Source organism: Coturnix japonica, chromosome 2 (genome assembly GCF_054131305.1).
Source record: "Coturnix japonica strain WE chromosome 2, WE-NBRP24, whole genome shotgun sequence".
NCBI classification, from domain to species: domain Eukaryota; kingdom Metazoa; phylum Chordata; class Aves; order Galliformes; family Phasianidae; genus Coturnix; species Coturnix japonica.
Window position 1 is genome coordinate 33,932,502 of NC_140664.1, and position 27,074 is coordinate 33,959,575.

At 40.0% G+C, this 27,074-nt stretch overlaps 1 protein-coding gene across 5 annotated transcripts; it reads right to left on the bottom strand.

Moving 5' to 3' along the window:
* Positions 1-374: 374 nt before the first annotated feature.
* Positions 375-16,144, bottom strand: UBXN2B (UBX domain protein 2B). 5 transcript variants are annotated; one of them, XM_015855649.3, is made up of 9 exons: positions 16,011-16,144; positions 15,083-15,174; positions 12,662-12,733; positions 12,322-12,481; positions 10,799-10,876; positions 7,021-7,130; positions 6,438-6,575; positions 4,517-4,678; positions 375-1,982 (listed from the first exon to the last, which is right to left on the bottom strand). In XM_015855649.3, the coding sequence occupies exons 1-9, from the start codon at positions 16,131-16,133 to the stop codon at positions 1,820-1,822; spliced, it is 1,098 nt and encodes a 365-aa protein (XP_015711135.3). In that variant the 5' UTR covers positions 16,134-16,144; the 3' UTR covers positions 375-1,819. The 5 variants fall into 5 exon arrangements, 4 of the variants coding, with proteins under 4 accessions (XP_015711135.3, XP_032298625.2, XP_085393485.1 ...); XM_032442734.2 differs by having other exon boundaries at positions 375-2,310; XM_085537359.1 differs by lacking the exons at positions 15,083-15,174; positions 16,011-16,144 and adding an exon at positions 14,675-14,791.
* Between the last annotated feature and the right edge of the window lie 10,930 nt (positions 16,145-27,074).

Here is a 27,074-nt window from a genome sequence, read left to right on the forward strand (position 1 = left end):
CTACTGAACATTAACATTCACCAGCTACTTGAAATAAACACTGTCATAATATGAGCTGTTTTTTGGCACAGCAAGAGGAAAAAAAAATATTATTTGGTTAAACACTGTGCTTAATGTCAGCTTTCAGAAATAATAAGCAGTGGAACTGCACCTACATTCTGAGCTGAAATAAGCCCAAAGCACAGACTGCCCATGGTCTGCTTCACAATACTGACTCTGACCTCAAATTAATAGGTAGAATATAAATGTATAAAACACATGCATAGTGCGTGTCCATCCCTTTCCATGTAGGCCTGAATATCTTTTATATTTGGCAAGCAACATAATCAGCACTTCGACACAACAGAAACTGAGAAGAACAAAAACTGCCTATGGTCTTTTAACGTAGAAGTTTATTTACTCAGCACATTAAATGTATTATGATTAAATCATGCCAACAGATTACAAAAGCAAATGGCTTCAATTACAACTGCACATTTAAAATTTACTCAAACTTCTGCTTTGAGATGAAAAGTTGAGATTAATCTGATATACCAACCAAAGATAAAGCTATGCATAAATAAGCGTGTTGATATTTGCAAGGTAAAATAATCAGTGAAAACAGGATTTTTAATACATATATCTGTACAAAGAATACAGACCATTTACCCTCCTTCAGAGTCTGATCCATTCATTTGATATAAAGCCACAAATATTATAAATCTGCAGCCAGTCTACCCACTATGTAAGATTCCTACTTACATATTACCACGTTATTTGAAATATATATATATATATGTGATTTCAAAGATTAAGAGGTTTAATTATACAGCCTCCAATGGAAGTGTATAATGGCAAGTTGCACAATTAAATCCCCACTGAATATTACAAAAGGTCTTTAGCCAAAATTCCAAGTATAAAGATCTGACTTTCAGGTCAAAGCCACACAATCAATTAACACATCTGTGCATGCAAATGACTGAATAAACAATGTTTGTGTCTGTGCACCTTGGTAGTTTTTATTTAAGTAACTGTTCATGTGAAGAATCACACAGCTGCACAGGGTTCAAGTTCAAAGTGACCAGAGACCTACCATCACAAAACCTACATCACAGCAGTTCTTCAGATGACAGCAGTCTTTCTCACTTCCTTAACTTCAGAAGAAAAGAAATTCATAGTTTACACCACAAGTAGAACAACCAGAATACAAATGAGAATGCTACTATAGTCCGCTACAGCTGAGCTTTGCATCTCCTGATACTGATTCTCTCAAAACAACAATATAAGGATATTTACATAAGAATTAAAATATAAATAATTATACTACACCATGAAACACTAGAAACAGAATATACAAAACTTATAATACAGCATTAATTATCTGTCAACCTATCAAACAGAATACCTTGATGTTAATACAGCTTAGAAGGTAAACATAACCTACAGGCTAAGTTTTCACATGGCTGTTTGTCAATGCAGCATAAAACATTTCCATAGTGCAAATCTTACCAACCGTATGAAATACTCTCTCCCCTCCAGTAAAATGCTTCTTCCCCCCTCCCCCGTAAAACAATGAAGAGTCACTGTGATAGCTCACATCTCATACATGCCATTGTTTGAAACATACTAACACAGGGAAACTCAATTTTAACACTGAAAAGGGGTTAAACAATGCTGAGAAATTAAAAAATAAGATATGCCATAGCTGGAAGACATGAAAATCAAAAATCTGATCTATGGAAGTGGAAGAATAAAGATGCCGATCCTTCTGTTTTTCATCTACTGAAAACATTGTATGACAATACAGCACAGACTCCATACTGTAGCAGCGGCTCTAAGATTACTTTAGTTGCTGAAGAATCACAGTGTTAAGTATATCTGCTTCTCGTAGTGTCAGGCTTTCATCTGTTAGCTCTTTATTTGGAAAGGTCGTCACAAGAACAAAATCAGTTGTTGCAAATGCTGGACGGGACTGGATAATGAAATCTCGAATATCTTTAATCCTGTGGAAGGGATATGGACATGAAAGCTGTGCATATAGACATGATTGCATTCCAACCTGAATCTCTGAAGACTAAGAACACAATAACAGATTGAAAAACTGTTTAATATGTCCTAATGGTTTTACTTTTCAATTTCATCCATACTGGTAAGTAATTTCTCAAACTGGTGCTGGGAAGGAAGAGCCTGGGCTGGTACTATCAAGCCTACTGAAGTAGGAGATGTTATTGCTGCAAATTCTTGTCTATTGGCATCTCAGCTGAAATTACCTTCTTGTAGTCTATGTATTTTGTCAGGTGAAGAAAGCTGCACATTGGCTCTGCCCTTATTCTGAGACAGAAATGGAAGGGAAAAGAAAAAGAGACCAGGTGAACTCTCAAAGCCATATAACAGCTTTGTAAAGAAACTGAGTCCACACTAAGATGCTAAGATCATTTTCAAGGCAGGATTCAAGACAAGTTTCAGCTGTGTTCTAACACAGTGCTGCACATTTTGGAGTGCATTAACTTGAGCCTTGCTTGCTACCAAGTGTGGGTAGAACTGCTACCCAAATCTCTGCCTTCTGCTCAAAGTTCTCTCAGCCACGTAGAATAGAAAGTGCAAAGCATAATTTCACAGAACTTTGCTCTAAAACAATCTCTTAGACAAATAAATGAGGTTGGCCAACACCATTTGTAGTAATACCCTAACAATGTCAATAAAAGTAATGGCAAGCTCTAAACAGCTGACTACTAAGTTGACTGGAGCAGACGGTCACTGAATAAGAAGACAGAGGCATTTAACACCTTGGTATTTAACAGCAATGATGAATTCTTGGGGTGGCTGGGCCCCAGAGTTGGAGAACCCTGACTTTACATCTATAGTCAATGGAACTGTAAAGGAACGACTGTAGTATCTCAACATCCCCAGATTCACAGATCAGGGTGGATGCATTCCAGGGTGCTGAAGGAATTAGCAGATGTTATAGCTGGATTTCTCTCAAAATATTAAAAGTGGTCATGGAAGTCAGGAGAAGTCCCTGCTGAATGGAAAGTAGCCAACATTACAGCCATCTTCAGAAAAAGCACAAGAAACTGCAGCGTATCGATCTAATCTGTCCCCTGAAGAGTTATGGAGAAGACTGTCCTGCAGACTGGAAGGGAATACTATCAGGGATAGTCAACACCAGTTCATCAAGGGAAGACAGTGGATGTAATCTTTCTGGATTTCACTAAGACCTTTGGTACTGTCCCCCATGGCATCCTTCTAGACAAGTTGACCAATTCTGAGATAAACAGTTTCACACCATGCTGGGTGATGAACTGGTTTGACAGTAGCATGCACAGGGTTGTAGTGAATGGAGCTACACCTAGCTGGCAGACGGACACCAGTGGTGTTCCCCAGGGCTCAATTCTACAGCCTGCTCAATATTTTTATCAATGATCTGGATGCAGGACTGGAGTGTGTCCTCAGCAGGTTTGCTGACAATGCTAAACTGAGAGGGACTAGAGGCCTTGCAGAGGGTTTTAGGCAGATTGGAGCACTTATTAATTAGCGGCTTTTCCCCCGGTAACCCATTCACAGGACCTGTAGGAACAGCACAAAGCTGTACCAAAGGAGATTCAAATCTGTCATAAGGAAAAACTTCCTCTCTGTGAGGGTCATCGTACACTGGAACAGGCTTACTAAAGAGGTGGTTAATGACCCATTTCTCTCAGCATTCCAGACACTTCTGGATAATGCTCTCAACAACATGTTTAACTTTTGGGTAGCCCCAAAAGAGGTCAGGCAATCCAAATATATCATCTTTGAAGGTCTCTTCCTACTGAACTATTCTATCCTAATCAATCTGAACATTCACCAAGTTTCACACGCTGCCCATCCCTGGGAGACAACCATCCACTGTTTGTCAGCTCTAGCCCAGCCACACACCAGAACTGAAATGAATATGGTGTGACCATATACCCTTTTGACTACAGGAATAAGTCTACACTTACAAACCACATATTATTCAGTCATAGCTTAGGCAGCTTCAAGTACAGTGAAACAAAAAGCTGGAGCTCCAGATTACAGGAGCAACTCTGACTATACTGTGGAATATATTATACTCCATAATGCCTTAATACAAAGTATCATCCAAGTCAGCCACTGACTTCTCCCATGATGAGCTCAAGGTTGAGATGACTACACTTGAAAGGTTGTCCAGACATCAGTTTCATCAGGAACAGTAAGGGGATCTCATACCTAAACAGACACTCATTATGGCTGGTACTGAGCCTTTACAAATCACAGAACATCACAGGTCAGGAAAGTTTGTGACTGCAATTACCAAATATCCTGTGTTTTCAATTACACAGTTTTGCTCTGATGGTCAATTTATCAATACATCTCTGTCTATGAAAACAATGCAGATATGTGATATTGGAACTTTATTTCCCCCTTTTTGGTGCTTTGCTGATATGAATTTGATGATAAAGCACAAACTTACCAAAATAGTTATTGTTACCTGTATTGAATCACAGATGAAGAATTAATTATTGATGTAGAATTAATTTACCTGTGTGTTTGATTAAATCTTTGTATTAATCGGCTTCCATCAGCTAATCTGATTTGAATTTTAGTTGCTGGAATGGAATCATCGATCAGAACAGGTGCATTAAGAATGGATTTGTCCTCCTCCTCTGGAGATGAAGGTGTGCTGACTATTTCAGGTGTAAGACTAGACAAGTGGAAAAAAAAAACCAACACAAAACAAGATAAATAATACTTACATAGTTTCTTTTCAATGACTGTAAAATTCCACATATATTTTTACTGTATCTTGTGTAGATCCTTACCTATTTAATATCAGGTAAATGTAATCAGGTACAAACTGGAATATCAGAACTGAAATATTATGCATACAGAACATGAAATGACAGTCTCTGATACTAAGATTACAGATCATAACTCATGGACTGGATTTAAAAAGAATAATTACACACCATTATATTGTATTGTATATTGTTAACTGTCCCAAACTACTTTAGAAATTTCTGTCATGAGCACTGTTATATGATTCTGGGTATGCCCCACTTTTTTAGAACACAAGTGATATCAGCAGGTAATCAATCGGCAACACCACACAGAAAGCTTTGTCCTGCATAATATACAAATTAGGTCATTCTGACTGGAGATAAATATTTGATCCCTTTCTTTCACTGCTTAAACAGCTAAGACTGCACAAGCTACCAAAACAATCTACAATGGGTGTGCACATTCTTCAATATAGAACCTCCTCTCTTCCCTGCCTGTTTTTGTTTTGTATTTCTTTAAGTAGCACAAATAAGTGCTCAGGTGAAAATGTTATTGCATACAATTATTCGCAGCATCACTCCTAAAAGAGCTTCTTACCTTTTTATTGCTTGTGAGCACATTTCCTGATTATTATCTTTTTAAAAAACAGGAAATACAGTTTGGAAACTGCTAAGAAGCATTTACTGAATTACAGAGAATCATAGAAGACCTCAGGTTGGAGAAGACCTTAAACATCATCAAGTCCAACCAGAACCCAACCATACTACCTTAACTCAAACAACCCTCCACTAAATCATGTCCCTGAGCACCACATCCAGAAGGCTTTTAAACACATCCAGGGATGGTGACTCAGCCACCTTCCTGGGAAGCCTATTCCAGTGCTTAACCACCCTTTCTGCAAAGAAGTGTTTCCTGATATCCAACCTAAACTTACCCCAACGCAACTTGAGGCCACTCCTCCTTGCCCTGTCACCTGTCAGCAGTGAGAAGAGACCAACCCTGCTCTCACTGCAATCACCTTTCAGGCATTTGAAGAGATCAATAATGTCTCCCCTCAGCCTCCTCTTCCCCAACATTAAGTGCAACAGCATACCGTTAATATCTTTTTTTTTTGCAAACAAATAAATCACACAAATAGACACGACCACAAATAGAAGCCTAGGAGTACTCACAACTCAACAGCTCTTATCAAATCAGTGGGAGAAGATGCTATAAAACCGATAATTGTTATGTAAAAACGCCTGCTTGCTGGCAGAGTTGTCACTTAACTGTTTACTATGACAGTAATTTAATCTGAACAGAGATTAAGTATATTTGGACAAAGTAAACACTCAGAACATGGGAATGATTTCTGCAATATTATGTACCAGTTCTATTGGTAGAAAAAAAAATATAGAGAGACAAAATCATACATTAGAATAGGCAGAGAAATCTTGTATTTACAACAGACACCTAGCAGATCTAAGAGCAGGTCCAGGACACAGAAGACTTGCCTTTTAGTAAGATTACATATAAGCTTCCACGGTTACAAGTGACTATAAAATCAGTGCTGGGACCTTGAAATCAAGGTGGCACAAAGTGATTTCATACTGCTGTCATCACTTGATTAGTTCTCCAAAAGAACTAATTAAATCCAGCTTTTGGCATGACAAACAGACGCAGAAAACTCAGTGATTTTTTACCTTCCAAGTTTTTGCCCTTCTCCACTGAAAGCTTTGAATCTCAGTCTTGGCTTCACATATTCCTGCTCCTGGTGATCTTCCATATCCAGGTTAACCTGGCCACCATGAACGAGTCGCTGCAGTTCCACAGGAATTTCCCTTAATACAAAAAAAGGCTCTCGGTTACACTCTGTACTGCAATGAAGAATTACACAAAAATCTTACACTGTACAAGCTCATGCTTGTTGTCTGCTTACTTTAAAAGCCATAGATGCCCAGTTGTTTTATGAATTGGCTTGGTCTCAAAATAACAGATAAAATGAAAAACTAAAATGAAGAAAAAAGATCAGCATAGAAATTACCAATAAAATATGCAGAACTAACAGCCTATATGAGTAAAGTTAGAAGTTAAGCCACCAACAAATATCAGTTTTTTAATTACTCTATGCATCTGCTGACAAATATGGATCTCGTTTGATAGGTACAAACATAGCAGAAACCTTGAGTTTTTAATAATTTCGGTCCTTTAGAGAATACAGTTTTCTTCAGTTCACTTGAAGGATGTGCCCCAATTTTGTGCCCCAAAGTTGCTGTTTTAACTCACCCTCTTTTAACAGACTCAAGAAACTGAGCATTTATTGGGTCTGAATAGGATCTCAGTTCTCCATCATCTAAACTGAAGCCGTTCCTCCACAGTTTCAGCAAAATCTGAACCTAGGGAAAAACATGGATGTTCAAGAAAGTGAAGATACACAGGTAAAGTATTTCAGTTTCCTACAGATTACTATTTATTCCACAGCCAATTTTACATTTGTGGTAAAAGGTCTCTTATTAATCTGTTATTCATGCGCCAGGGCAAGTTTAGGTTGAATATTAGGAAGAACTTCTTTACAAAAAGGGTCGTTAAGTACAGGAATAGGCTCCCCACAGGGAGGTGGTTGAATCGCCATCCCTGGTTGTGTTCAAGAGCCATTTGGATGTGGTACTCAGGGATATGATTTAGTGTAGGGTTTTTAGAGTTAGGGTTCTGGTTAGGCTGCGGTTGGACTCGATAATCTTCAAGGTCTTTTCCATCCTGGGTAATTCTATGATTCATGACATACAGACAATATACAATGACTTCATAATGAACTTGACAGTGTTTGAACTACATTTAAAAGCAGTAAACACTTCCTGTTGATAAAATAAGAAATAAATGCATGTATTTATGAAATATTGCTGACATACCAGTTAGAGCTATAATTGCCATTTCATCAAATTGTTAAACTGCAGTTAAAGTTGTTACTAGCTCTACCCTGCACCTCTTTTTCCTGTAACTAATGCCTTACTGTCCAGCTCCCAACCTAGACCACATCCTTTAGCTTCTCCTGTTTTTCCTGCCTTTATGAGCTTAACATCAACTCTAGGCACTCATCTGAATAGCAAGGTATAGAAGATTTTGTATTTTTGTCTTTCCCTCACTTCCACACAATGACATGATCCCAAGCAAAATAAATCTGACAGGAGAAAAGGGAGAAAAAGAAGAAAAGATTTGCTTTTAACCTGGATCATCTCCCTGATCCAACTTATCACTTCTGTTGGCTTGTGGGAACAAGAGGCTGGACTAGACTGTCTTTCAACCTAACATTCTATATTTTTTTTGGTTGGTTTTTTAATATTATGAGACTAACAGAGTATACTAACTTGGTTTCTTTCTTATTAATAAGTGGAAGAATTTAAGCTGTATCTAAGCACAGGAAAAAGAAGACTGAAAGTCATGCTCAGTCTGAAAAGCTGGCAAATAAAAGCTTTTGATGTCTCCACTATCTTCATATTATCAGCTAGGATGCATTTAAATTGTATAAGGAAGAAAAGGAGGAATCATTTAAAAGAAAAGATGACCTGATTTTTCCCACATTTGATCTTGAGTCAGAGCAGACTATCACACAAACTGCATCAAGTACAGCAAAGAAGTGTCAAGATGAGAGGATGAGAGTAACTTGCATAGAGAGGATTTATAAAACCAGCCATTTATAATTCGTGTGACAGAATGGTTTAATAAAATTCAGCCACTCACATAAAAGCATGAAAAACATGAATGCCAAGATGGAGAAAAACTTCTCTTTTTTTCCCCCATCATTCTGTTTCAAGTAGTGAAACCAGCACTTTCTCAGCTGTGGGTCAGCACCCAGTCTCTGACTTGAGCCTTCTTTCCCACTAGTTATAGTCTGCTATAAAAAAAAAGCCATGCATTTTCCACCACACTGAAAATAATTTGCAAGGAGAAGACTCCAGCATAAATTGTATGCGGATGATATTAAAAAATTATAAAGACACAATGAGATGAGTATTATTATTAAAGAAGAATGGGATTCTTTTAGATTGTTATCTGTTTTTAGAAATAACTATGTCTCAAGTTAGCTTCAAGATTTAAGGCAATTTTGAACTAGAATCATGTCTAGAGAAAGCTAATTGATTACTTGTCAGTCAGCCTCACCCCTCAATTCCTGGGAAGGGACTGGAGCAGCTAAACCTGGAAATCATTTTCCAGGCATAGGAAAGACATCAAATTCATTATGAGCAGTCAGCATGGATTCATCAAGTAGAAGCTGTGTTTGACCAACTTCTGTAATGAAATGACTGGCCTGGTAGATGAGGGGAGAACAGTCGACATTGCCCACCTGGAGATCCTCATAGAAGGGCTGTTAAAAGTTTGGTCTGGATGAGCAAATAGTGAGCTGGACTGAAAACGAGATGAACAGACAGGCCCAAACGGTGGTAATGAGTAGAACAGTCTAGTTGGAGGCAAGTAACTAACAATGTACTGCACAAACCAACAGTGGGTTTAATCCTGTCTGGAATCTTCATTAGTGATCTCACCAATGGAACAGAACATACCCTCAGCAAGTCTGAAGATGATACAAAAACTGGGAGAAGTAGCTGATCACCAGAGGGTCGCGCTGCCATTCACAGACACCTCAACAGGATGGAAAATGGGCTGACAGGAACTTAATTATGCTCAACAAGAAATGCAAAGCCCATCATCTGGAGAATAAAACATCGTAGTCATTACCACACTGAGGGGCACTTACTGGGAAGCAGCTTGGAAAAACCTGAGAGGAGACCAAATAGAACACAATCCAGCAGTGTGCCCTTACAGCAAAGGCGGCTAATGGTATTCTGGACTGTATTAGGCAGAGCTTTGCCAGTAGTTGGCCACATCTAGAGCACCGTGTCCAATTTCAGGCTCCCCAGTACAAGAAAAACACAAACATAATGGAGAATGACCAGCAAAGGGCCACAGAGATGAAGGGAACGGAGCATTCTCTCCTATGTGGGAAGTCTGACACTGAGCTGGGCTTGTTCAGCCTGAAGAAGCCAAAGCTCAGGGAGATTTCATCAGTGTGTAAATCCCTAAAGGTGCAAAAAAAACAGAGCCAGGCTGTGTACACTGATGCCCAGCACCAGGACAAGAGGTAATGGACACAAACTGGAATACAGGTTTTCTCTGAACATCAGGAAACTTTTTTTTTTTTTATACTTTGCAGGTTTCTGAACAATAGAACATTGCATCTAGAGAGGTTGTGGAGTCTTCTACTTAGAGATCTTCAAGGTGATCTTTGAGGTGTACCTCCTTCAGCAGAAGGGTTGGACCAGATGACCTGAACAAAGACAATTCCCGTCTCAACTACTCTGTGAAATCATGGATAAGGACCCCGCTAACTGTACACAAGTCATAATCAAAGCAGTCTCTCCCCAGAATTTTGAAGAAATCCTTCATTTTTCTGGCTTTCCTAAGTTGTGGTATCATATAACATACAGATGACTTGCTTTTCTAAATTATGAACTACCCCAAAATCACTCTTTTAACTTATAATTATTCTTATTTTACCAAGCATGGTAAAGATATTCAGGTGGTAGGTATTTACCAGTGAGTAAGTATCACTTCTAATATAAGTGCAGAGCAAAAAATGTTAAACAGAAATCACTAATTACCAAGGGGTTTTAATTAACCCAAATCAGTTCAGTGAATGCCTACATTATAGTCAGCTTAACAGCTGTTGTGTCTCTTCTCTGCGTCAAATGAAGCTTTTATTTCTAACCTCTGCTTCGCAACTCTGGTCAGGAGATCAGAATGCTCCCAGCAACTCATGTTCCCAAAGCTGCATGTGGCCACCCAGTCCTCTTACCCAGCATATCCATAACACAACCCTTAGTGGTATCCACTAAATATTTTTCCTCTGGAAACACTTTCACTTAATTTCTACTGAACACATTTCTAATGTTTAGATATTTTTCCTTCTTCATATACAACTGCAGTAATACTGATATTTTAAGCTGTAGACATAGTAAAGGCAGGCAACTATCAGAGACTTTTTATGGCTATTCAGAATTGTACTTACATCTTGATTTTCTCCGTATATATATTCAGAGTGCTTTTGAGACGAGTCACCCAATCTATATCCACCACCTGAAAATGACTGAAAAATATACAAAGTAAAGCTCATTGAAGAGATAACTGAAACACTTTATTAAATTAATACAATTAAAAACAACAGCACACTTGCTTCAATAGCAAAAACAAACAATTGTAACTTGTATGCTTTCTAAAAATATATATATATATCTAGTAACTTTTATAGGATCAATATTAGTTTCTACTCTGTCCACTGAACATAAGTAATGCAACACAGACATTGTGACAACTGCAGTTAATTTTTAAAAATCAACTTAATTAAAAATGAAGCAAATAATCCCAGTTCAAGCTGATTCCTAACAATTCTTCCCACACATCATGTGGGAACAACCAAGGGATCAGGCCCAGCCAGCATGGATTCATCAAAGGCAGGTTCTGCTTGAACAGCCTCATCTCCTCATCTCTATCAATGATTTAGTGACCCACCTTGTGGATGAGGGAAAGGCTGTTGACACAGCCTACATAGACCTGAGCATCGCATTTGACACTGTCTTCCACCCTACTCACTCCTGGAGAAGTTGGCAAAGGCTGAAGCCAATAGGATGAAATTCAACAAGACCAAGTCTTGCACTTTGGCCACAACAACCCCAGGCAACACTACATGCTTGAAGCAGAGTAGCTGGAAGACCGTGTGGAAGAAATGGACCTGGGAGTGTCAGTCAGTGCTTGCTTAATGCAAGCCAGCAGTGTGCCCAGGTGGCCAAGAAGGCCAATGGCATTCTGGCTTGCATCAGAATGAATTTTGCCAGCAGGAACAGGGGGGCGATCGTTCCTCTGTACTCAGCAGTGGTGAAGTACTGCATTCAGTTTTGGGCTCCTTACTTATAAGAAAGACATGGGAGCCCTGGAGTGTGTCCAGAGAAGGGCAATGAAGCCAAGAAGGGTCTGGAGCACAAGTCCTATGGGGAGTGGCTGAGGGAACTCAGGGAATACCACATCACTCTCCAAAGCTCCCTGAAGGCAGGTTGTGGCAAGGGCGGGGGGATCCACCTCTTCTCCCATGTAACTAGTGATAGGACTAGAGTGAATGGCCTCCAGTAGCACCAAAGGAGGTTCAGGTTGGATATTAGGAAAAATTTATTCTCTGAAAGAGTGGTCAGGAGCTGGAATGGGCTGCCCTTGGAGGTGCTGGAGATACCATCTCTGGAGGTGTTCAAGAAACATTTAGATGTACTGAGGGACATAGTTTAATGGGGAAGTATTGGTGGCAGTTGGATGGTTGGACTGGATGATCTGGGAAGTCTTTTCCAACCTTGGTGATCCTGTGATTCCCTGAAATTGCATGGAAGCACTTTTTTTTTTTTCTTGTACAAGCTACTGAGCACACATAGTACACAACTGCATTGATCAAATCCCTCTGCTCTCTGCAAACCACAGAAAGACATATTTGCTCTCATTTGATTACGGAGCCTGATGTAAATAGAGATCAAAATGCCTTTTGACTTTTACCTTTGCTTTACTGAAGTCACCAGATGTTCTTGAAGCTTCATCTAGTGGTACAGCCCCGTGTTCTTTTGCTTCTTTGAAGAGTTCAGCAACAATTTTACTTGGATTGTTAGAAGCCCCAGAAATTTGTAATCCTCTATATTCTGAGTCACCTGAATAAAATCTTTAGAATAATAACATTCATAACCAACAATGCTTTAAAATGACAAGTATCATTTTTCTCTTCACATTAATGAAAGTAAGTCAATGGACAAATGCATTTTCAAAAACAGGGTGGAGCAATGTTAAGAAAAATAACAATTACTTTCACAATTGTTAAATGAGTTTTTTGTTTTCGAAATACCTTTGGTTTTCTTTGTCATCACTCATACTTCTCTCTGGTTTTCTCAAACTTCTGAAAGAATCAATTTTAAGACTGTTGAGAAAAAAGAAAGAACATACATGAAGATGACCGGCACATACTCTCCATCTGTATCAGAGGTACTAAATTCTTCACATCCAACTTCTGAAACCATTAAAGCTAAGGACATATTTTTATCATTTTTTAAACATGACGATTTTATTTCTAAGCCAGACAAAATCCTCCAGAAGATCCACCTTGATGATAAGTTTATCTTCTCATAATAGCTTTTTGTCCAAAGTACACAGATGCTTAATATCGAACAAGCCTGAAGTGGAATTCTGCTGGTGGTCTCACTGATAATAAAGGTAATATTACTAGTTGAACATCTATTGGAGAATCCTGTCTACCAGTGTTCACTTCCAATTCTTCCCATGTTTTAGCTGATTTTGTTGCTTAGTGAAGTCACTGCAATGCCCTGAAGTTCCTGTCTATGTGTAACCCAGAACGTAAGAAGTAGTAGTTTTCACTTCTATCCTGCATGACTTTAGAAACTCATTGAGTGGCAATGTTACAAAGACTTTGAATAGATTATTAAATGCCACTTTCATTCTATCTTAGAACAAGGACCAGTTGGTAAGCTACCAGAAGACAAACGAGGTTGTCAGTTTACAATATGCCAGGAAGAGCTTTACAGATGTAAACCCTCATCGTGGAGTATTTCACAATTAAACTCACCAATGCAAAATCTATGTAAGGCAGCCAAGCTCACAGGCAGGATAAGAACACACACACAACAGTCCGCTACATGGCAGTTTGCTAGTTCAGCAGTGTTTCACCACAGTACATTTCAAATCAAAATATAGTAGAGCAGAGCATCACTGTGTTAAGTACTGCTGTAAAAACAAAGTGATTCTACGGCTCCAAGAAGGATCTGTTTTTTATCTTCTCAGAAAAAAGATGCATAGTTACAGACTTAGGTCATTGGCAGTAAAAGCTCTTCTATGGTATTCTTCTATCCTTAATCCCTTCTGTTTTCTTGCCTTGACACACTGTAGGCTCTGTGGGGCTTGTACTTTTACGCCAACTGACCTACATTTGGTGAAGGTGCTAGAGAATGCATAATAGAATGGTATTTGCTCCAGTAGGGCCCACAGACATCCTCTATACCTGCAACTGTGCAGACAAGTAGATGACTTCCAGAGAAGCATTATGTTTCCTTGCCATTAACACCTACCATTTAAAAGGAAAATGAAATCAACTAAAAATCTCTATATATATCTTATTTTGGATACCATGCAAATAGCTTAACTGTAGCCATTTTCCACTCTCAGATTCCAACATGGTTGCCAGCAAAGAACAAGTGCTTGCCAATACCTGTCATGCTAAGTATTTGCAACACTGTATTGCAGCTTTTTCTTCAGCTGGAACAGGAAGCTGTAACTTCTTGACAGGTACTAGTAAATTGAGTTGTTTGTTTTATTTGTTTATAGATTCTGTTCTATGTACCTGATTTTAGGCAGTTTTATCCAAGAATCCCAAACTATGATTCTGCAGTTTTCTCATTTGGTGCTAAATTCCTTCTTCATAAGGATCTGCATTTGAAAATACACTTGAGGCATAGTGCTGCTGAGTAAGCTCCTTCCTCCTATTTGACCTCTTTTGAAATGGAGATTCATATTGGCAGCAGTGAATGAAAGACAAGCCAGATACAATCCTTGTTATGGCCTCATTGACAGTGATGATTTAAAGACTTCTTTAGAACAATTTAAAGAACAATTAATTAAGAACTGGCAAGGTTTCTTTATAAAAGTTTTAAAGCTATATTGAATCTTCAAACCCCATTGCGTGAACCACAAACACTACAAGGCAGCAAAACCTGGCTTTATATCTACAAACATGTCTTCTATCTACCCAGAACCACCAAACAACTCAATTGCAAAGTCACCCTAATTTCTCTCACCTCCTATGAACCCACTACTCATTTATCTGGCTAGTTACTTAAGTAGTACTGACCTAAACAGAAGATTGAGAGCAGCTCTCGTCAAGTGTCACACAAACTACTGATTTGCTGAATTGTGAAGGAAAGAACTGCAGTATTTTTCTGACACAGCAATTACCTGAATTCAGGCTCTGCAGAAAAAAAAAACAAGCAGCACCGCATTTCACTTGGAGCATCTTAGGTGAAGTGGGTTTAAAGCACTTTGGAATAGCATATGACACAACAGCTCCCAAATAAATATGACTAAAAAAGCATTCTAAGACATGGACTACACATTATTACAGGGATTCCAAACTTTTGACTATGAACTGCTGTAGAGCACTGTCTGTACAAAAAGAAGATGAAGTAACTATGACAACAGCATTTTGTTAGCTAACACAGCACCTATTTGACACATGTCTGAACTACAAAGCTCGCCTTACCCCTTTGAGTTACTCATCCTTGTCGTTGTTGGCTTGTCAGGACACAAGGACTGCCTTTTAGCTTCATCTTCATATAACTCTGCCAAGGCCAACTGTTGAAAACAGTACTCATTTTAGAGGTCTAGAGCTACATATGGAACAGAAATGAGACACACTAATGCTAAATGTGCACATCATCAGAAAATTAGAGACATCAACATGAGAACTCACAACTAATTCTCTAAATTCAGCTTCCTTTCTATTGAGATAATTAGTATGATCATGGCAGTGATGTGATACTTGTACTCTGCTTGCACTTGGTCCACACAGTCTCATTAGCTACTGCCAGCCAATATTAAAGCTCCAGAATACACACACATATGTTACTCATATCACACAGAATCACAGAATGACCCGGGCTGGAAGGGACCTCAAGGATCATGTAGTTCCAACCCCCCTGCCTGGCAGGGCCACCAAACATACACCTTTACTAGATCAGGTTGCCCAGGGCCCCGTCCAACCTGGCCTTGAACACCTCCAAGGACGGGGCATCCACAACCTCCCTGGGCAGCCTGTTCCAGGGCCTAACCACTCTCCTAGTGAAGAACTTCCCACAACATCCAACCTAAATCTTCCGTCTTTTAACTTAAAACCATTTCCCCGTGTCCTGCTAATCCTGCATATTCTCTTCGATGCTAATAAACTGCAATAAAGTTGCTAAGAGTACCTCGGATAAAACTGGGAAACAAATACATTTTACACACATATGACACAGAAATGGGAAACAAAAATGCAACTAGAGTAAGTATGTATTAGGATTAAGATACAAACTCAGCCTGACTACCTTGATTTCCCCGCCCCCTCACTGAGCCCGGCCAGAGCCAGGGGCACCCCTGAGACAACGCTCCGCCCCGCTGAGAGACCGGGACGCCCCTCCCCGCCCTCTCACCTGCAAATCCCGTGCGCTGGGCGGGCGGCCACTACCGCGGTGCTGCCGCTCCCTCCTTAGGCCCGGTCCGGCCGCCGACATTTCCCCTTCCTGCTGCGAGGGAGCTGCCCCGCCGTCCGCCATCTTCTGAGGGCGGCCACCCCTCTTGCGGGTCGCCTTGGGCGGGGCCAGAGCCGAGCGGCACTTCCGACTGCCATGGCAATGGAGCGGCCCCGCCCACGGGGCTGTTTCCATGGAGAATTCTTTCCAGAGAGCGGTGAGGTGCTGGAACAGGCTGCCCAGAGAGGCTGTGGATGCCCCAGCCCTGGAGGTGTTCAAGGCCAGGTTGGATGGGGCCCTGGGCAGCCTGGTCTAGTACCAGATCTGGAAGCTGGTGGTTCTGCCTGCAGCAGAGGGCTTGGAGCCTGATGATCCTCGAGGTCCTTTCCAACCCAAGCCATTCTATGATCATATTCAAGGATTCCTTACGAAGACAAACAGCATAAACACAAATGTCCACTTTCCTTTCACCTTTGCACACAGTGCTGTGTGCTATGGGATATCCTTTCAGCTGCTTGGGGTCAGCTGTCCTGGCTGTGTCCCCCTCTGACTTCTTGCCCACCCCAGCCTCTTCACCAGCAGGGCAAAGTGAGACGAAGAAAACCTCCATACTGTGAAAGCATTGCTTAGTGAGAGCCAAAGCTCAAGTGTGTGGTCAACATTGTCTTAGTCCCAAATGGAAACACAGCACCTGGCGACTGCTATGAAGAATATTAATGCCATCTCAAACAGACCAGTACAATGAACCCCTGAAATTTTGGTTGAATATTTCATGTCCTAATCAGTACTGAAAGAAAACAATGTAGTGTGAGAAGTAAGACTTGAAATGACCCTAAGTACAACTAATGAAGAACAAGTAATGTTTGAAAGTGTGTGTTTTCGTTTTCCCAAGAATGAACATAAGAAAAAAAAGGAAACAAGGCAGTAAAAGAATATACATCTAATGAATATATTTTATATATAATGGACAGTAAGTGTTCGTAATAGTACAAGTAGAAATCAATAGATCGATTCCAATTAGATATTTCATTATGAAGCAGATCCATTGTATATGCACACAAATAAATATCTGTGAGGCCAGCTGAGATGACTGGCAGCTGAAGAGTTTTGTGATGCAAATTAGTGAATATGCAAGTGATTGCTGCGTGCAGTTGGCTACTTGGGGTTTCATCTGAAATTGTGAATTGACAGCTAACATCACTAATTATCCAGCATTCACACAAAATGCTCTATTAATCCTCAACTGAAATGAAGGGGGAACTTTCTTTAGCACGTGATGGTGACCCGTATGCTAAGCTGAGATATTTCTAAAGCAGACAGCTGGATGTGATTCACACTCTATTGAAATAGCCAGCTAACATTTGTTTTCAATGCCATTCAGACAAAAACCTACCGCTTTCTCTAGTGAGCCTGTCTAGACCCTCCAGAGCTGGAGTCACACACAACCTTTTGAGGCAGACTGTTGAACAGTGCACCTGTGCTTGTGTCTTCTTAGTAAGCCAACTCTTTGGTGAGTATCATTCTCATGGGTCAATACTACCTGCTATACAGTGGTGTCAGTGTTGTTCTTAGTGAAACCATAGGTGCATGTGATTGCTGTTTCCTGCAGAATCATTTCAGGTGTTTGACAAAGAAGAACGGCACAACTGAAGGTTGCATATATAATACATTGCACTTTGCTCTCACATTCTCAGCTCTGTATGCCAATTCATGTGTGGTTGTAAAGAATTTTGGTCCATGGGGAAAAATGTGAATGGAAGTAAGATTCAACTTCCATAGGCTCCTGCACTTGAAGCCTCTTTATGAATATGTCGAGAAAAAAAATGCAGTCATGTGCTGTTCCATTCAGTCTTCCCTGGATTTGTTAGCAGTGTGCAGCTGTTGTCTAAGGGAAAGTGTCCTGTGGTGATACACAATGAATTAGCAAAGATGTCTAAACTGTAATTGCTTTAAAAAGCCAAATGGCTCTATTATTAAATCAGTTGTGTGTGGGTTTTTATGTATGTTTGTTTGTTTGTTTTGTTTTTAAGAAATAAATAGGTATCTCATATTTTGACAGGCCTGTCTACCCTAAACATTGGCATTATTCCCATCTGTCATTCTCTGTGCTTACCTCCTCTTTGGTTAAGGCTGCCAGCAGTGTTCAGAGGTCACCTGAATACAGATTAGCATATATATATCTATATATATATATATAGATAGATATAGATATAGATATATATTTTCATACACACACACACACATATATGTATATGCTTAGTGAAATTTATGTAATCTCAGGCATCTGGAAATATTAATCTGCCTATCCCAAGCAGTCATTTTGATTTTTATAACATTATTGTGGCCAATGTTTTCTTTCACAGTAATAGATTGAAAGCAGCTAATTACAGTCTGTTGGCTCTAGTTCCCTAAATAAAATTGGTTCTGTATTTTTCTTTATGTCTTAAATACTCTGAGATATTTTTCTTCTGGTTATTAAAACTAGCATCATTTTACAGTCTACTCTTTGGGAATAACTCAGGTAATGGACAACAAGTCTTTTATTTTCAAAATCTCTCTGCAGTTGTTGCTGTCCAGAAGTAAATATATAATTAAAAAGCAAGTAAAAACAGTAGTTAAACAGGCCCCTCTTTGATTTTTTTTTGGATGTAACATAAATGCAAAGAAGAAAAGGTAAGAAGAAAAAAGTTATCACTTACATAAGATTAATACCAACATACACAGAAAGATATTTAAAATAAAAACATTGGAGAAACTGTAAAAGAGTGATTAGAATAAGGATGGGAAAAAAATACATTTTTATGTTTATAGAATTGAGGAACATCTGGGCTAATGGGCTTGGAGGCTGAGATAGAGAGCTGAGACTTGACATGAGTAAATACTTTTTGGACTAAAGGGTTGGAACTAAATGATCTCTAAACCATTTTGTGATCCTATCATTCTGTGATTCTATGTGTCTATGGTTCTACAACTCTGTGATTCTATGGTACACTTAGAGAGATGGGAAGATCTGAGAATTTAACTAGTTTACTGAGTCATTCCTTATCTAAACACAGTTCAACTGGCAGAGTGGTAGCTGCATCTGTCTCGTATCTGTTATACAATCTGCTGCCTTTTTCTTGGAGGAGATAGAGAAAAATGGTGTGGATTGTTTACTCACCAAGCACCTATTTCTGCTCTTTGAGGAAAAGCCTTCCGTCTTTAGAACTCTGAATGAAGAGTATTCAGAAAGGTCTGTTGACAGTGGTCCTACATAAAAAAATGTTGAAATGAGGGTATGTCTTCAGCAGAACCAGAACAGCTGTTGATGCTTTCACAGAATCACAGAATCACAGAATCACAGAATCAATTATCAAGGTTGGAAAAGACCTAGAAGATCATCTAGTCCAACCATTACCAATACTTCCCAGTTAAATCATATTCATCAACACAACATCCAAACGTTTCTTGAACACTCCCATGGTCAGTGACTCCACCACCTCCCTGGGCAGTGCATTCCAATGCCTGACTACCCTTTCCGAGAAGTAATACTTCCTAATGTCCAGCCTGAATCTCCCCTGGCTCAGCTTGAAACCATTCCCTCTAGTTCTATCACCGATTACATGAGAGAAGAGGCCAACCCCCAGCTCACTACAACCTCCCTTCAGGAAGTTATAGAGAGCAATAAGGTGAGCCTTCTCTTCTCCAGGCTGAAGTGTTTTTTATGGGAGTGATGTGGTTTTTATGGGAGTTCCTAAAACTTGAACTGGACTGCTACAGTTTGCTGAGGTTGTACTATGGTAAGACTAAGATTTATAGAAGAAACACCATTTTCTTTTGGTTTAGCTTTAGTTCTGATATCACTTGCTTAAGCACTGAGAGATCCTGTCTGGCCTAGGGCTGGCCAGGATTGGATTCCCAGCGTCAAGGTAAAGCTGGAGGTAAATATCACCATGGTGTGTACTTTGTCACTGTTTTGAGAAGGTGCTGGAACAGGGAAGAGTCAAATGTGGAGATCTGGTAACTGGGGCAGCTGGAAGAGATGTTTCAAAGAAAGTGCAAGAGAGAGTTATTGGAGAATGGAGATATGTAACAAAACCTTTTCAAGGCATTTCTTCATCTTCATTTCACAGTGAAGTATAATATCTTCTTGTTTAGAAAGCTTGTACCTTTCACACTCAAACACCAAATTAATTAGTGCTGACGTACATTTTTATTTAAATCAATTAATTTGTTTTCTGCCAAAAATGCTAAGTCCTGTAGGAGAGGTTTTGTGAGTACTGGTCACCAGGTAGTTCCCCAGTATTTTTGCTTCCCCATGAGCTGCAGTCCCATGGCCCTTGTCCTAGAAAGAGAGGAGTGGAGCAGGGAGGAGGACCTCTGTGCTTTGTAGATGTGATGCAAACTGGGCTAGAGGGAAATTTCCCATAGGAAAATAGCATAGAAATGAGAATAGGTTGGGGTGAACACAATGGGTTGTCATGGCCTATGATTACAATGTACCAGCTGTTCTGCAACTGATAACATTGTGTGATAAGCCGAAGGAAATTTCTTAGGGGCTAAGAGATTCACGTTTCTATTTAAAATAAAAATAATTTATTTTTTTTAAATACCCCCATAAGAAACAGAACAGAGTTCATTAAAATTTATCAGTATTACCAACTTTTAAAGGTCTACACTTCTCAAATTCATTATGTTAAAATACTTAAGAGGAATTTATTTCTGCTGTTCAATGGTCTGTTATTTTAGTCTAGAATTTCTTGAACTCTCAACTACACCAAATTTTGCAAAGAAAATAAAAGTGCCAAACAGCAACATTCCATTGGCTTAATTTTTCCATTACTGTTCTGTTGCCTTCAAGCATGTAATCGCTGACTACCTTTATTTCTTTCCTTTTTTGCTGGCTATGTTTAACTACAATATTGAAAAAAGGTAATGACCATAGAATCATAGAATCATAAGGTTGGAAAGGACCTATGAGATCATCTAGTCCAACCGTCCTCCCTTTACCATACCAACAGAAAACCTCTAAACTATATCTCCTAGCTCCCTATCCAGACACTGTAGTATTGATGTTGTATTCAGTTTGGGCACCTACAGGTGTTTGCCTTTCATTGGACAAGAACTGCGGGTGTAAAGTTTTCTACGAAAACAGGACAGAATGAAAGATGAAGAATGGAGGATACAACTGAGAAAAAACAAGAGAAGCCAGAAAGTTATGGCTCTAATTGTAGCATTCAAGAGCAGAACTAAACTGCTTCCAGTTATGGTTTTATAAATCAGGACAGTTAAATTAATTGTGCCAGTGCTAATGTTTATTCATTTGGTGCTCTAGTTGCTGTCGCCTTGTCTTCTTATTGCCGACAAATGGTTTCAGAGGCAGAATACAGAGAAAGATGAAGGTTTTGGAGATCTGATGGTCTGTAGTGTAACAGGTGCTCCAAAACAGATTCAAGAGACTCCACCAAGGGGAAGCTGTAGTCATGAAAATATTAGACAAGATGATCCACACAACTCAGGAAGACAGATGTCCTCAAATCTGTGTACTGCATTGCATGTTTCCAATTCTCCACTCTCACTGTATCTCTCTCCAGTTCCTTAGTCACATCTGCATCTCAAATATCAGACTCTCCTCTTCTATCATGCTCCTCAAGTTCCTTTCCATCCTTCCAGCCCCTCTGGTGATTATCAGTAACTTTTTCCGTCCATAGCAATGTTTCTGACACTAGTAAATTTCCATGACATACCCTTGGTAGTCCCTTCAGGAAAATAACTTGCAACTGTCCGTAATTTAATCTGTGTAAAATATATAGGTATATAAACTTCCTCTGGATACAGCTGCCAGTGTCAGTCCCACTTGAGCTTGGGTTTGGTTTTGCATTTCATGACAGCGGTCAGTTTGGTAGAGCTCCTTTGCAATCAACAGAGGAACCTCAGGAGAGGAACATAAGCTTCCTCCAGGAGCCTTGATGTCTATTGCTTTGCCTTTGGTAGAGCAGAGGCACATCAACTTTTGTGTGACTTGTACTGTACTGCTCTAAGAATAGCAAGAAGGGACAAGCTGAGAGAGTGCTGTCTGCTCAGGCACACTCAGCTGATGGGGAACACGCTCATGGATGTGACTATGTGAGGCAAAATGAATCCTCCCTCTGAGATGGGTCTATTCACAGATCCAACAGGTGAAATGAGATCTGTCGACAGATCTTTTCAGGATCATTCGCTGTGCCAGAATCCAATTTGCTTTTATTTGGTAAATGTGATGAACAAGATTACCTTCAGAAAATATTTGCAAACCAAAAGTCAACTCTACAGATGTCTCTGCTGTTTTCAGAGCGAGCTTTGCCTAAGTCAGGATGTAAGATTTAGATCAGTCTCTTCTTCTACTCCCTGTACGACAAAAAGCATCAGCGCAAACTGTTCTGTGTGATCTCAGAAGCATTTACGAAACAAGAAACGTGCTTTCTAATGTCTCCCATGTATTTTTAGAGCTGAAATACAACGTCAAGCTAAGATTTCCTAATAGCATTGCAAAGAAGCAGCAGCAGGTGGTGCTGAAACAACAGGCAGCAGAATGGCAACAGTTCATGTTGTTGTTTTTTTTCCCCCAACTGATACCATTACCACAGCATTTTCTTTTAATATTATTTCTCTTGTTGCTGTGGGGGCTAAGAGCTGTAGCTACGTACTGAGGCAAATCAGTAGTGATTTCTACACAGAACATACAGAAGAAATAGGCAATTCATAATATTTTGTTTCCCCTGTTGTTCAAGGAAGCAGGATAGCAGTGAGTTATGTAGCAGTCATGGGAATTCTCAGAAGCTTTGACAAAATGCTGCCAGTGATCTGCAGGCTGGGTTGAGGTGGTTTCTTTCCCTTTGATATAGTGCACACCTATAGGAATACCTCTCTGTTACCACATACACGAAGATACATGCTTGGAACTTGAATTAAATTATACAGCAGGCACTTAAAAGGAATCTGTGAAGAACTAATTCTCTGCATAGAATACCAGCCCTAACACTCTGAATCATTACCTTTGAGTCATTATTCAAGGCAAAGTGTGCGGGTTTCTTTGAAATCAGTGCCCTCTATTTTATTATGTAGGCTCACAATATCAAAGGTGGTATGGCAGTAGAGGTTGAACCTTCCCACCAATATTCAGTTACGTTTAGCCATGTGACAGAGGGCAGCAGAGGGGCAGCCTGACAAAATGGTGTCTGAGATGGAAGTGCACATGAAGCAAAGATATGTAATTGAATTCCTCCATGCAGAAAAAATGGCATTCATTGATATTCATCGACACTTGCTGAACATTTGTGGAGACCAAACAGTGGATGTGAGCACAGTGAGGCGATGGGTGGTACATATTAGCAGTGGCAACAGTGACATGAAAGACAGGCCACACTCTGAATGTCCATGCACAGCTGTCATACACTGAAAAGAAGAGCATCTTCATCAGCTCATCCACGCAAAACAGCAGATTATGACCAGGGAGCTGTGTATGAAGCTGGATACCAGCCTCAGTGTGTTGGAAATGATGGTAGCAACATGGGAATATCACAAAGTTTGTGCCAAGTGAGTCTCGCATTTGCTCACACAGGAACAGAAATAACTCTGCATGCAAGTTTATCAGGACTATTGAACCAGCCTGAGGCTGAAAGTGTCAGTTTCCTGGATTACATCATTACTGATGACAAGATGTAGTGTCACCACAGAGTCAAAATGTCCATAGAGTGGTTACATATGAACTCATCATCAAAGAAAAAGTTCAAGATGCAGCTCTCAGCAGGTAAAGTGGTGTGTACAGTCTTTCGGGATAGGAAAGAGATGATCCTCCTAGATTTCCTGGAACCCGAACCATCAACTCTGACCGCTACACTGCAGTACTGACTAAGCTGAAGGCTCAAACTTCCAGAGTCAGGCCAGAGAAGACAGCCATTCTCTTGAAACACAGTAACACCAAGCCCCCATGCCAATCTTGGCTGGACTGTTCTACCGTACCCACCATATAGTCCGGATTTTGTGCCTTCTGACTTCCATCTGTTAGGGCTGATGAAAGATGGACTGTATGCACAACATTTCCCCAGCTATAATGTTGTCACAGCAGCTGTGAAACTGTGGGTCATCTCCACTGATGCAGATTTTTATGAGCACAACGTACAGACTCTGTCTAGTTCATTGCTGGTGAAAATATGTAGTTAATGGTGGAGCCTGTGTTGAGAAATAGTGTTTTGTAGCTGAGAATTTTCTCTAATAATTTTAATTTTTTTTTTTTTGTTGTAGAGTAACTCAAAGAGACATGTCTAGAAATGAACCATTTCAGCTGTATCCTGGTCTTTTAGGGATGCTTATTCCTTTCGAGTGTTTTTCTTTTATTTTATTACGTGTTGTGTCTTGGAATACAGTTTGACCTGATCTTTCTTTTCTTCTAGCGGGTGAAATTGGAGTGCACCAGGGAACACGAACAATACTTCATCCACATCCACTTAAACTTCTGCCCTTCCCCTCAGTACAAGGTCTAGAATGTCAACTGTAGGCACCCTGTCCTTGCAACCTTTCCTTTCATTTCTACATGTTGTGTTTCCCATCTTTGGCAGTTCTTTAATCTTCTTTCACTACTGAATCAGTAAGTGGAAACAGTGAGGAGGGAAAGAAGAATTAAAGGAGATGAATAACAAGAGGCAGCTGTTGACTGCTACTCTTACAGCATGGCCAGTATCTTCTAGGCACTTAGAGACAAATGACGGAAACCCACAAATCTATAAATCTCCCTGCCATTAATCTGCATTAGTAGGGCAACCCACAGTGGGGTCAGAGAATCTGTCACACCTTGCAAGATGGCAGATGATGAACACCACCTGGGTTGTTACAGGATATGTGAACTTTGGGAAAGGACATCACCTAGACATTTCCATACAGAAAGATTCCTGGGAAAATCAGTTTCTCCTGTGAGCCTTTGAAGTGTTCTGTACAAAACTAAAGTATGAGATTGCCAAGAAAGTTCACTTGGTAAGGCACGAAGTGGTAGATTCGTGCTTGCAGATTTCTGTAAATCTGAGCTGCATGGAGTCAGCTGCAGCTTACTTTTTGAATGAAGTTGTATCCCTTTCTAATAGAAGCTTTGGCCCTTTCTCAAATAAGGATGACAAATTAACATCTTGAAAAGCACTCCTGAACAAAATTAGAAATCCTTTGTTTTTTATGATTTTTGGTTGGTTATTTTGGAGAGCTTGAAGTGGCTTGAAGTATGGGTGTAAGTCACTTGGATAAGGAAAGTTAGAATCTACCCAGTGATGATGCTACTGGATAGTCTGACAGGCTCAAAGTGTCAGGCACTTTAGTTGATTGTTGGTTGGTTGGCTGGTTGGTAATTTTGTCGTTTTTGTTTTGTTTTTCCCCCACCATGTTTCCAGGAACGAATATTTGTTGAAATTAAAGCCCTTTCTTCACTAGCATGGCAGTTTTGACAATCTGGGATCTCGTAGTAAAAAAACCACTTGAGTGAGAAATATCTGCCCAACTGTATTTACAGTGGGATGGGATTGGACAGTTCTGCCGTTATGCTTCTTCCCCTCAGATGACTGTCAAAATACTCTTGAGGTGCACCACATTCACCTAGAAGTCCACCTCTGAGTGAGGACTGTCTGCTTACCTGTCATGTTCTAGCGCTACATTTCACTTCACCCAATCATAGTCTTGTCAAATAAATCTGTTAATAACATGTGGTTTAGCTGGTAAACAACTATGGTAAAAATGGGCCTAGGCTGGGAGATGTGTCAAGCTGGACATTCTCTTATGCACCACTTAGTCCAGAAGAGCTGCAGTCTGTTATAGGTCTGGCAAGAAGCATTAACAGGACTTTGATTACTGAAAGACTTACTGAAGAATCAGCTTGTGATTTTGTTCCAATTAGTCACTTAGGAGTTATTTAGGTCAGCCTGCCTTCCAAAAACAGATTTGGAGAAGTTCCCTCTAATGCCTTTTCACAGACTGATTCCCCTCTCTGACTTGTTTTGCACTTATGTAAAAAGCACTATATAACAGGTCCTGAACACTCATTATTTCCCTGGTGCCTTACATGGTGCTACATTTTGAGACACCAGCCCAGGGAAAGCCTTCCTTAGACAGACATACAGATAATGCAGATGGAGCTGGACTCTCTGAAATGACTTTTCCTCATGAAATATTTTACTTAGTCCAAATCTTATGTGTGGCTGTGCAAGTTGTCAGTAGCCACAGGGCATTTCTTGCCTTCTTTGAAACCACTTGGTATGACACGGTGCAGCTTCTTATTCTCTTGGATTTTCATTCTATTTGTGTACAATTAGAAACTGTTGATTTATTAAGCAGTGCTTTTATGTACCCCTGTGCTTATGGCCGTGAAATTTCATTGAATAAAGCTAGCTTATTTACTTCACCAAGGAGCTGGCAGTGGCCCAGGAATGAAAGACATTAGCAAGCTGCAGCACCATTAGACACTGACCTAGCAGGGCCAGAACAAGTGCTGAGGGTGAGCGGTGTCAGGATGCCACTTCCAGGTGGGAAGCAATAACAAGACAGAGAGCTTTGATCAACAGAGATTTCTTCTGCAGTCACTCCACTGGCACAGCATGTCTGTGAAGCAATTAGCTGTTACATTTGTATTAAGAAATAGATGAAACAATTTTTGTTGGGAAAAACACGCTGAATTATCCAGCAGAATATTGCTGCATTCAGTAACTCAAAATGTGTATATTGTTGGCCATCGAGGGGCCTTTCTGTGTTTCTCCTATTAGCAATGATATGAAACTCAGTTTTCCATGTCTAAATATCCCCTGAATATTCAAATCTCCTCCACTTCTCTCTGAATGTAACATTGGGCTGCATGGTTGAATATCGGGATCATTTTCTCACCAGAAGGTGCTTTTGATGCTATGTGAGGAGGCCACCGTTTTAAACTTGTGACAGAGTGTAGAGGTTCAACTGCATGAAGAGTTAACACCCCTGAGCAGTCAGCTCGTCTGTCTGCCCTGCATTAGGAATGAACTTCATGACATGGGGAGAATG

Excerpts from the sequence above, each read along its gene's own strand:
- UBXN2B (XM_015855649.3), bottom strand. The coding sequence starts at position 16,133 with ATGGCGGACGGCGGGGCAGCTCCCTCGCAGCAGGAAGGGGAAATGTCG. Across the intron at positions 7,131-10,798 it reads TATACGGAGAAAATCAAGAT|GTTCAGATTTTGCTGAAACT; the intron begins GTAAGTACAATT and ends GTTTTTCCCTAG. Across the intron at positions 1,983-4,516 it reads AGATTTAATCAAACACACAG|GATTAAAGATATTCGAGATT; the intron begins GTAAATTAATTC and ends TCCCTTCCACAG.